Below are 11,617 nucleotides of genomic sequence, written 5' to 3'. Positions count from 1 at the left end.
CCTGTTTGATGGATCCTTTATAACACAGCTCGACGATTCCACATCACAATCTTCACATTCGAAGAAAATAGGGCCATACTCATGTTCAACTTTTCTCTTGGCATCGTTTGATGGATCCTTTATAACACCGCTCGACGATTCCACATCACAGTCTTCACCTTCGAAGAAAATAGGGTCATACTCATGTTCAACTTTTCTCTTGGCATCTAACATTGCTTGCTCAAAAATTTTGCGTGATTTGCTGTTTTCTTGGCAATAAACAACCAACTTCTGAAATTTCCTAGTGATCTCTAAAGTCTAAACAGAAGAAGGGACATTAAAGCACTGAGATAGGGGGATAATACCAGCATTCTCGTCTTCCAAAACTCTTTTAGTCCATCTCTTCAGAATATATTTATTTGGAACTTCAGACACACAATGCACGTTTAAAATGCGTAAACAGTGACAGCATAAGATCCCGGTTTCAGTGAACAACTTGCAACTGCACCAAATATCTAACTCTCTAACGTTAAAAATCACTTCATGCCTAATAATATCAACCTCCGGCCTCCAGACGTGATACTTATACACACTACCTTCAAATTGAACACACTCTTGATAGCATGATGCCCTTTTCAAAAACTGCTCTTCGAACAAGTAATATATCTCAATCGTATAAATATCCCTAGCGTGTGAAAGAATCTTAATGTGATCCATAGCCATTGTAGGTACACCTTGGGAACACCGGACATCTTCCCCGTTCTCTCTACTCCTCCACTCCGAAACAACACCAATAAATGAGCTATAGAAATCACATAGCCCAGCAGTCTTGGATAACCTTCTAGAAATAGAGTGATTTGTGGTTTCACTCATTTGTGAAGATAAAATACCACCAGAAAAATAATCTTTGTTAAATGCAGGGCACCATTTTTCTCTACATTGATACAACTTTTCAATCCAAGAATTATTATGGCATTTGTATGTTGTGACCATCCTGGAATACCATAACATATATATTAACTACACCTACTCATATACTATAATGCATACACAGACTCTCATATACAAATACACAGGATCATTCAATTGAATACACAGAATATAAGGGGAGTATTATCAGATATGAAGGCATGGGAATGAAAGCACAGAATCAATAGAATAAACATACTCTAACACTACAATACTCAGAATATATCAAGAGAATACACATAATCTGGGTGAGAATTGCCAACTCTGTATACTAATGCAAGCAATTGGGAAAAATATAATACACAGAATACTATAACTAAATAAACATAAATACCATTACCAATACACAGAATTTTTAATGAAAGCATACCTTGTCCAATAAAGCTCAAACTCTGCCTCCGTATCAGTATGTTTCAACAGACAATTGAATATGTCTAGAAAATCTTTTTGATTTCTTAGTCCCTTGATGTGCTTCTTTGAATTCTCACCGATATGCCATATACATAGGCGATGTCTTGAGGTTGGAAAAAGTTGGGAAATAGCAGCAGCCATGGCAGTGCATTGATCGGTCATTATACTTTGGGGACTTTTCCCATTCATTGATCTTAAAAATGACCTAAACAACCATACGAACGACTCAATCCTCTCGTTCAACAAAAAACCACATCCAAACATGACGTTCATACAGTGATGGTTCATACCAACGAATGGACCACAAATCATATCATATTTGTTAGTACGATACGTCGTATCGTGAACTAACANACCCCTTTCAACCGCCTGTTTGATGGATCCTTTATAACACCGCTCGACGATTCCACATCACAGTCTTCACCTTCGAAGAAAATAGGGTCATACTCATGTTCAACTTTTCTCTTGGCATCTAACATTGCTTGCTCAAAAATTTTGCGTGATTTGCTGTTTTCTTGGCAATAAACAACCAACTTCTGAAATTTCCTAGTGATCTCTAAAGTCTAAACAGAAGAAGGGACATTAAAGCACTGAGATAGGGGGATAATACCAGCATTCTCGTCTTCCAAAACTCTTTTAGTCCATCTCTTCAGAATATATTTATTTGGAACTTCAGACACACAATGCACGTTTAAAATGCGTAAACAGTGACAGCATAAGATCCCGGTTTCAGTGAACAACTTGCAACTGCACCAAATATCTAACTCTCTAACGTTAAAAATCACTTCATGCCTAATAATATCAACCTCCGGCCTCCAGACGTGATACTTATACACACTACCTTCAAATTGAACACACTCTTGATAGCATGATGCCCTTTTCAAAAACTGCTCTTCGAACAAGTAATATATCTCAATCGTATAAATATCCCTAGCGTGTGAAAGAATCTTAATGTGATCCATAGCCATTGTAGGTACACCTTGGGAACACCGGACATCTTCCCCGTTCTCTCTACTCCTCCACTCCGAAACAACACCAATAAATGAGCTATAGAAATCACATAGCCCAGCAGTCTTGGATAACCTTCTAGAAATAGAGTGATTTGTGGTTTCACTCATTTGTGAAGATAAAATACCACCAGAAAAATAATCTTTGTTAAATGCAGGGCACCATTTTTCTCTACATTGATACAACTTTTCAATCCAAGAATTATTATGGCATTTGTATGTTGTGACCATCCTGGAATACCATAACATATATATTAACTACACCTACTCATATACTATAATGCATACACAGACTCTCATATACAAATACACAGGATCATTCAATTGAATACACAGAATATAAGGGGAGTATTATCAGATATGAAGGCATGGGAATGAAAGCACAGAATCAATAGAATAAACATACTCTAACACTACAATACTCAGAATATATCAAGAGAATACACATAATCTGGGTGAGAATTGCCAACTCTGTATACTAATGCAAGCAATTGGGAAAAATATAATACACAGAATACTATAACTAAATAAACATAAATACCATTACCAATACACAGAATTTTTAATGAAAGCATACCTTGTCCAATAAAGCTCAAACTCTGCCTCCGTATCAGTATGTTTCAACAGACAATTGAATATGTCTAGAAAATCTTTTTGATTTCTTAGTCCCTTGATGTGCTTCTTTGAATTCTCACCGATATGCCATATACATAGGCGATGTCTTGAGGTTGGAAAAAGTTGGGAAATAGCAGCAGCCATGGCAGTGCATTGATCGGTCATTATACTTTGGGGACTTTTCCCATTCATTGATCTTAAAAATGACCTAAACAACCATACGAACGACTCAATCCTCTCGTTCAACAAAAAACCACATCCAAACATGACGTTCATACAGTGATGGTTCATACCAACGAATGGACCACAAATCATATCATATTTGTTAGTACGATACGTCGTATCGTGAACTAACAAATCTCCAAACAATTCATAGTCTCGCATCATTTTCCCATCTCTCCAAAAAAAGCTGCACAACCTTGACTCATCATCCACTTCGAAATCAAAGAAAAAATCATTTTCACTTGACTGCCTTTGTCTAAATATTTCAATTAATGTGTTTGAGTCGGTTCCATCCAAATTGTTCAATACATCAGTGCACAGCGAGTTATATGCATCCCTGCTTGTAAAACCAACGAGTGGTGACCCCCCTGATTGTGTTTTAAGAAACCGTAAACCATCAGCCACACAAACACCGCTCTTCTTCAAATCCTTTATGTAGGAAAGATGATTTCTAGACACTGATCTATGTGACCGTAGAAGATAACTCTTGGTCGTTGGAACAAACTCATGATTATGAAGCTTCTGGTGCTTTGTCACAGTCCACATCCCATTCCCATCTAAATCAAATTGAACAGATGCACGACAACCTGTCCGTACATCAACTTTTAAATAACTTCCATTTCTTAAAACCCTTTTAAACCCAGACTTTGAACAATTAAACTCCTTCATCTTCAATTGTTTTGTACCAGCACTATATCTTTGCTTACCCCTCCTCACACTAAAACCTAGCCTGAAAGCATAATCATTATAAACCTCATATGCTTCATCAATAGAACTCACTAACACCCCTAACAAGTCCTGATCAGCTGCAAAAACACAGTGTTTAAGTACCCCTACAGTCAATACACAGAATACATGCCTACAATACACATAGTGTATAACTAGAATACACAGAATATTGGAACCCCAAAATACAAAACACACATCACCTTGTGTTTACATTACAACTAACATGAATACACAAACTCTCTAACCACAATACACATATTGAATTCAAAGAATACAAACTCTCTAACCACAATACACATATTGAATTCAAAGAATACACAAAATCTAACCACAATACACATATTGAATTCAAAGAATACACAAAATATTACCACAATACACATATTGAATTCAAAGAATACACAAAATATTCACACAATACACATATTGAATTCAAAGAATACACAAAATATTCACAAAAACACACAAAAATCCACCAGAATGACATTCGATAAACAAAACACAATACACCATCTGTTTTTACATACAACTACAATGAATACACAGAAACATTGCCTGAAATACTCACAGTTCATTAAAAGAATACACATAATATCCACACAAATACAGAGAATTCATTTTCTACCCTTCCAATCGCATAGTTGTATCATAAAACAATCCTAAAACCAGTATCAAATAATCAAAACACACGAATCAAAGCATACGAATTCAATGATTTTCATAAAACACAAACAAAATCACAAAATCAAACATAAAAAACCTGGATTACGATCGCTTGAAAGAGCCAATCCAACCGGATCATCGCCTGAAATAGCCAATCCAACCGGATCATCGAGTTCTTCAGTCGCAACCACCTCCTGCTGCGAATTGACGCCTTGCATATCCTAATGCTTGAAAATCCAATAGCTACGACTGTATATTTGTTATTCGTGAGTTCACAAATCGGAGAAGAAGATCGCCATAACCGCCAAAACACAAACAATTCAAATTCACTATTTTTTTATATATATATATTAGGAAGTTAACGGAGGAAACGGACGTGATTCCCAAAATAATGCCCACTTACTGGCTAATGGACAAAACGGCGTCGTTTTGATTCCTGGTGCACAATACGTCCACCACGGTGCATGGTATAATTTGCCGATAAATACACTACGGTCAAAGAAAAAAACATTGCGACAAAGGAAAGAAGCGCATTGGCAAAGGAAATATACGATGAGGCCATGAAATTGCAACTCTTTTATAAAGGTGCTTCACAGATCACAGAAGAATAACTAGCAAATCACAAAAAGATTTGTAAGTATACCATGAAGAAGATATTTACACAATACTTAAACGTAATTTTCATTTTATTTATGTTTTTTTTTAATTTTTATTTATCTATTCGTATTTTGAATTTAATGTTATTTTATTTGTTTCAATTGAAAAAATGAAATTTTATATTTAATTTAAAAATTATGTATGTATTTATTTTAAATGTATTTAGATTTAAAATTTAATTTTAAATTATAATTATAAGAAAGTGAATGAAGTAGTAAATGATCTGTAAGACTCTGTATGTCAAACTTACGATTGCATTTACTTAAACTCTGTAATTTTATGTTCTCCATTATTTATTTTTAAATTTTTAAATATATTAATAAATATATTTTAATTTTAATTTTCCAAAAAATAGAATTTTGTTTTTGATAAAGAAATGCATATTCGAATGCTCTTGTGAGTATTTGTGAGTTTGTGACTGGATTATCCCAAAAAAAAATATAAAATCGAAAAGTAAATGAGAACATGCCCAAATGTATTTTTTAACCAGAAAATATTGTGATTACCCAAGCAAGCCCTTGTTGACCGTCAGTATAAATATTCATATTTTGCTGCTAGGTTTTTTCAGCGGCGGAGGGAGACGGCAGCGGGAGGAGATATAGGGAAAGGCTTAAACTGAAGCTCTTTCTCTCTCGGGTTTTTGCTTTCTCTCTCCTAGGGTTTATTTTGCTTCAACAATGGCCAACGCTAAGGATAACTTCAACATGTCCGATCTCAACGCTGGTAACCTTCTATCCACAGAACTACGTTAATCTACTCGTACAGTTCTATCTGTATGTATACATATATAGNAACTAACATGAATACACAAACTCTCTAACCACAATACACATATTGAATTCAAAGAATACACAAAATATTCACAAAAACACACAAAAATCCACCAGAATGACATTCGATAAACAAAACACAATACACCATCTGTTTTTACATACAACTACAATGAATACACAGAAACATTGCCTGAAATACTCACAGTTCATTAAAAGAATACACATAATATCCACACAAATACAGAGAATTCATTTTCTACCCTTCCAATCGCATAGTTGTATCATAAAACAATCCTAAAACCAGTATCAAATAATCAAAACACACGAATCAAAGCATACGAATTCAATGATTTTCATAAAACACAAACAAAATCACAAAATCAAACATAAAAAACCTGGATTACGATCGCTTGAAAGAGCCAATCCAACCGGATCATCGCCTGAAATAGCCAATCCAACCGGATCATCGAGTTCTTCAGTCGCAACCACCTCCTGCTGCGAATTGACGCCTTGCATATCCTAATGCTTGAAAATCCAATAGCTACGACTGTATATTTGTTATTCGTGAGTTCACAAATCGGAGAAGAAGATCGCCATAACCGCCAAAACACAAACAATTCAAATTCACTATTTTTTTATATATATATATTAGGAAGTTAACGGAGGAAACGGACGTGATTCCCAAAATAATGCCCACTTACTGGCTAATGGACAAAACGGCGTCGTTTTGATTCCTGGTGCACAATACGTCCACCACGGTGCATGGTATAATTTGCCGATAAATACACTACGGTCAAAGAAAAAAACATTGCGACAAAGGAAAGAAGCGCATTGGCAAAGGAAATATACGATGAGGCCATGAAATTGCAACTCTTTTATAAAGGTGCTTCACAGATCACAGAAGAATAACTAGCAAATCACAAAAAGATTTGTAAGTATACCATGAAGAAGATATTTACACAATACTTAAACGTAATTTTCATTTTATTTATGTTTTTTTTTAATTTTTATTTATCTATTCGTATTTTGAATTTAATGTTATTTTATTTGTTTCAATTGAAAAAATGAAATTTTATATTTAATTTAAAAATTATGTATGTATTTATTTTAAATGTATTTAGATTTAAAATTTAATTTTAAATTATAATTATAAGAAAGTGAATGAAGTAGTAAATGATCTGTAAGACTCTGTATGTCAAACTTACGATTGCATTTACTTAAACTCTGTAATTTTATGTTCTCCATTATTTATTTTTAAATTTTTAAATATATTAATAAATATATTTTAATTTTAATTTTCCAAAAAATAGAATTTTGTTTTTGATAAAGAAATGCATATTCGAATGCTCTTGTGAGTATTTGTGAGTTTGTGACTGGATTATCCCAAAAAAAAATATAAAATCGAAAAGTAAATGAGAACATGCCCAAATGTATTTTTTAACCAGAAAATATTGTGATTACCCAAGCAAGCCCTTGTTGACCGTCAGTATAAATATTCATATTTTGCTGCTAGGTTTTTTCAGCGGCGGAGGGAGACGGCAGCGGGAGGAGATATAGGGAAAGGCTTAAACTGAAGCTCTTTCTCTCTCGGGTTTTTGCTTTCTCTCTCCTAGGGTTTATTTTGCTTCAACAATGGCCAACGCTAAGGATAACTTCAACATGTCCGATCTCAACGCTGGTAACCTTCTATCCACAGAACTACGTTAATCTACTCGTACAGTTCTATCTGTATGTATACATATATAGATTTTTAACATGCGGGAGCGTAATGAATTCGCTAGTGTGTTTCTGTGCTTGCTGGAATCTTGATGTGCCTTGATTTTCCTGTGTTTATTTCGTGTATTATTGTTGTTATGTCTATTTATTTAGTTTTTTTTTTTTTTTGAAAATTCATTCGGGGTTGTTTCATTGTAGCTCTGAATTCTGAGGAAAAGGCTGACCTTGTCAACGTTCTCAAAGTAAGTTATTTTGCCATTTCTTTTGTTAGAAATATATGGATTATAAGTACATCTGTATAGCCCAGTCCCTCTGTGAAGTTTTATCAAAGGAGCTATATGCTGTTTGTGTGTAGGGGTCCCTTTTGTCCCCCCTTAAAATGGGGAATAGAGTTGTATTAATACTGATAGCGTTTCATTTTTTAAAGAATAAGCTTCAGGATCTTACTGGACAGCATTCAAATGTTCTCGAGAGCTTGTCGTCTGATGTCAGAAAGCGTGTTGAGTTCCTCAGGGAGATTCAGGTATGTGAATCTTGTACTGGTGTCTCATATTTTTTAAATGCTTGGTTGTTCTATGAAACTCCAATTCTATGTGGACATCAATGAAAGATATCCTACTCTGAAAATTCCAATGTCATTGCAGATTGTTCAAGAGGATTAAATGTGGTTAATTGAATTGACACAATAAATAGGGAAAGTGCCAATTGGGGAATTATTTGAACTTGGCATATGTATGTTGTATTGACCCAATTTTAATTTAATTGTTGCTAATAAATTGAGTTTCTCATTGAACAGTTTTGGTGATTAAAGAATGACTTAATTTTTGCAAAGATTTTATGGTATTGGTTAAATAGTAAATACCTTTAAGTTTTAGTGAATGAAGCAGTTTATCTTATATGATTTTTTTTTATAAGTAAATCATAGAAGTAATTTCTCTATGCAACTTGTTTAGGAAACATATTAATGATATTATTATTGCTATGTTTTTTTGTCACTCCTTGCTCTCAACTAACTGCTTGACATCTTCACAGTTTTTTTTCTTCCTTTCTTTCAGTTATGAATTTTCACATTCTCTTATTGATTATTGATGCTCCCTTGGTGGATTTTGGTACTTTTTTTTTTGGTGCTTAATTGTGCAGACTCAACATGATGAATTGGAGGCAAAGTTTCTTGAAGAGAGAGCAGCACTTGAAGCCAAGTATCAGAAGCTTTATCAACCACTATATACAAAGGTTTGTAAGGCTCTTTTACATATTATTATTATACATTTGCTGTTCCATTGGGCATTGGCTTGTAATCCTATGTCTCAAATTCATAATGAAGTAAAAAAATAAAACGTGCAGAGATATGAAATAGTGAATGGTATAGTTGAAGTTGAAGGTGAGAAAGCTGAAGCAGTGTCTATGGACCAAGAAGACGACAAAACTGCAGAGAAAGGAGTTCCACATTTCTGGCTTACTGCTATGAAGAATAATGAAGTGTTAGCTGAAGAGGTTAGATGTTGCATGAATGCTCTCTTTGTTGCCTTTCTGCATTCTTTATAACCTGTTTGATCATTTTCATTTAATTTTCTCCCTGCCTTCTTATTGATGTTAGATTACTGAGCGTGACGAAGGAGCTCTTGAATATCTGAAAGACATTAAGTGGTCCAGAATTGATAATCCAAAGGGCTTCAAGCTTGAATTTTTCTTTGAGACCAATCCATTCTTCAAAAACTCTGTTTTGACTAAGACCTATCATATGATTGATGAAGATGAACCTATTCTAGAGAAAGCCATAGGGTAAGTTTTTTTTTTTTTTTCCCTACTGATATGCAGCATATTGCATGTATTTACATTTTTCAATTTCTTTTTCTGCTGATTAGCTGATTGATGGTTTTGGTGGACCAAGTGCAACTGATGTTATTGTTTCTATGTTTGGAATATTTTCTGATTGCTTCCTTGTATTAAGGAGTTACCATATGTCCACTTTGCAGGACTGAGATAGAGTGGTATCCAGGAAAATGCTTGACACAGAAGATCTTGAAGAAGAAACCTAAGAAGGGGTCTAAGAATGCCAAGCCGGTGACTAAAACTGAACAGTGTGACAGTTTCTTCAACTTCTTTAGTCCACCTGAAGTCCCCGAGGATGAAGATGACATTGATGAAGAAGCTGTAAGAACTGCATCCTTGTATTATAGTTTTTGGCTTTTCTTTCTAGTTTTTTAGCTGATATATTTTACCTTTAATTTGGATAGGCTGAGGAGCTGCAAAATTTGATGGAACAAGACTATGACATTGGGTGAGTCTAAATAAATGTGAATCTTTCAGTCCTCTTTCAGTGTTTATGTATTCAGCATTGATTTTCTCAAAATTTACATGTAATCCTTTTTAAGTGTTAACATGGTGTTAATATTCCCTTTCTATTCTGTAATAACTGTGTTTTGTGCCTCTTTTGTGATTTTTGCTTTATCTAGTTTGAACTAACTGATATGTTTTACTCTTTTGCTGCAAGCATGACAAAATGATATCTCATATGCTGTGCAGGTCAACTATTCGAGACAAAATTATTCCACATGCAGTGTCTTGGTTCACTGGGGAAGCTGCTGAAAATGATTTTCCTGAACTAGATGATGAAGACGAGGAGGAGGATGAAGATGATGAAGACGATGAGGAGGACGAAGAGGAAGATGAAGAAGAGGATGATGACGTTGATGAAGATGATGTCAAGACAAAGAAGGTACAAAATTGATTGCTGTTTTGGCTTGCCAGTTGTCTTTGTATTCTTAATGAGTTCTACTATGCGTACTCCCAAATTCTACTCCACTTTTTTTCCCTAATGTGGCAACAGGCAAACAATGATAGGCTATTTTTATTATGTGTGCCCCCATAAAATTGTTCACATCAAGAATTTGAGGGTGGGACTAGAAATTGGGAGTTCACATAGTATTTTTCATTCTTAAATTGCTTATGATGCTGATCTGTTTTATCCTCCTTTCTTATCTGCTCCAGACAACTGCTGCTGCACGGAAGGTATGCCTTTTTTATTTTTAAATTTTGAATGACATTATATATTTTCTACATTGCTCATGATTTTATGTCCTAGTATTTTTCTTAGTTATATTTCATTGAATTACAGAGAAGTGGAAGAGCACCTGCAGCTGCAGATGGTCAGCAAGGTGAGAGGCCTCCAGAGTGCAAGCAACAGTAGTTTTGTTTGTTGCTGATTATGCAATTCAATGTGTCCAAGAAGATATATGCAGTCTTTTAGAAGTCTCTGGATTTGCTTTTCTCCATTAAAGTCTTTCTGGGTTTATATTCTCTTATCATATTATTATTATTATTATTCCATTTTCTTAGTTTCATTTTTGGCAGTGGGTTGGGAAGGATTGTGGAAATAGTGTTTAGATGTGATGTGATCTGTTTAGTTTTTGTCGGATTCTGGTGCGGATTGAAACATTATAGTATAGCTGCTATTATTCCCTTGTGCTCTATTGAAATTTGCAATTTTCTCTAATATTTTTGGAAGCAATTCGTGCTGGTGGTATTCACTTGCACTTTTGCTCGCTCGAATCACTCAAATTTCAACCAAGGTAAGGTGGAAGTGTAATGTGTGTATGACGGTTGGTTTGTTCTTTTAAAGGTTTATCAGTTTATGTGAAGTTATAATTTGGTATTTGGTTTAACCAAATAAATATTAGGCCACAAGGAAAAGGAAAATATTATTGTGTACTTTTATTTTCTACTTTTAATTTTTATTTTTATACACCAAATTGTGATATAGACATTTGTATTAGTACTCACATGAAAAAATAGCTTGCCACATCAGAAATGAAAATTTAAAGAGAAAGAGAAATTTGGGAGTACATGTAGTAACTCCAAGAAAAAGATGTAGCT

The 11,617-nt window shown here is 34.4% G+C and overlaps 2 protein-coding genes across 2 annotated transcripts; one reads left to right on the top strand and one right to left on the bottom strand.

The window, feature by feature from the left end:
* Window positions 1-297: 297 nt before the first annotated feature.
* LOC116020234 (protein FAR1-RELATED SEQUENCE 5-like) lies at window positions 298-4,813 on the bottom strand. Its single transcript, XM_031260719.1, has 4 exons — window positions 4,693-4,813; window positions 3,287-4,036; window positions 1,319-1,661; window positions 298-913 (listed from the first exon to the last, which is right to left on the bottom strand). The coding sequence occupies exons 1-4, from the start codon at window positions 4,811-4,813 to the stop codon at window positions 298-300; spliced, it is 1,830 nt and encodes a 609-aa protein (XP_031116579.1).
* A 2,718-nt stretch (window positions 4,814-7,531) lies between these two features.
* LOC116020098 (nucleosome assembly protein 1;2-like) lies at window positions 7,532-11,237 on the top strand. The gene is made up of 11 exons (XM_031260573.1): window positions 7,532-7,703; window positions 7,940-7,983; window positions 8,169-8,264; window positions 8,882-8,974; window positions 9,086-9,235; window positions 9,339-9,523; window positions 9,718-9,895; window positions 9,979-10,022; window positions 10,268-10,460; window positions 10,733-10,753; window positions 10,860-11,237. The coding sequence occupies exons 1-11, from the start codon at window positions 7,658-7,660 to the stop codon at window positions 10,929-10,931; spliced, it is 1,122 nt and encodes a 373-aa protein (XP_031116433.1). The 5' UTR covers window positions 7,532-7,657; the 3' UTR covers window positions 10,932-11,237.
* The last annotated feature ends 380 nt before the right edge of the window (window positions 11,238-11,617 follow it).

This window comes from Ipomoea triloba, chromosome 5, assembly GCF_003576645.1.
Source record: "Ipomoea triloba cultivar NCNSP0323 chromosome 5, ASM357664v1".
Lineage (NCBI taxonomy): Eukaryota > Viridiplantae > Streptophyta > Magnoliopsida > Solanales > Convolvulaceae > Ipomoea > Ipomoea triloba.
The sequence above is the reverse complement of the archived record's forward strand: the minus strand, read 5'-3'. Positions and strand labels throughout refer to the sequence as shown.

What these genes read in the sequence shown, in the direction of transcription:
- LOC116020234 (XM_031260719.1), bottom strand. Translation starts at nt 4,813, where the DNA reads ATGCAAGGCGTCAATTCGCAGCAGGAGGTGGTTGCGACTGAAGAACTC. An exon ending in TTCAAGCGATCGTAATCCAG is followed by an intron (nt 4,037 to 4,692) that starts GTTTTTTATGTT and finishes TATTGACTGTAG; the next exon opens with GGGTACTTAAACACTGTGTT. An exon ending in TTTGAGCTTTATTGGACAAG is followed by an intron (nt 914 to 1,318) that starts GTATGCTTTCAT and finishes GTATCAATGTAG; the next exon opens with AGAAAAATGGTGCCCTGCAT.
- LOC116020098 (XM_031260573.1), top strand. Translation starts at nt 7,658, where the DNA reads ATGGCCAACGCTAAGGATAACTTCAACATGTCCGATCTCAACGCTG. An exon ending in ACCTTGTCAACGTTCTCAAA is followed by an intron (nt 7,984 to 8,168) that starts GTAAGTTATTTT and finishes CATTTTTTAAAG; the next exon opens with AATAAGCTTCAGGATCTTAC. An exon ending in ATGATGTCAAGACAAAGAAG is followed by an intron (nt 10,461 to 10,732) that starts GTACAAAATTGA and finishes TATCTGCTCCAG; the next exon opens with ACAACTGCTGCTGCACGGAA.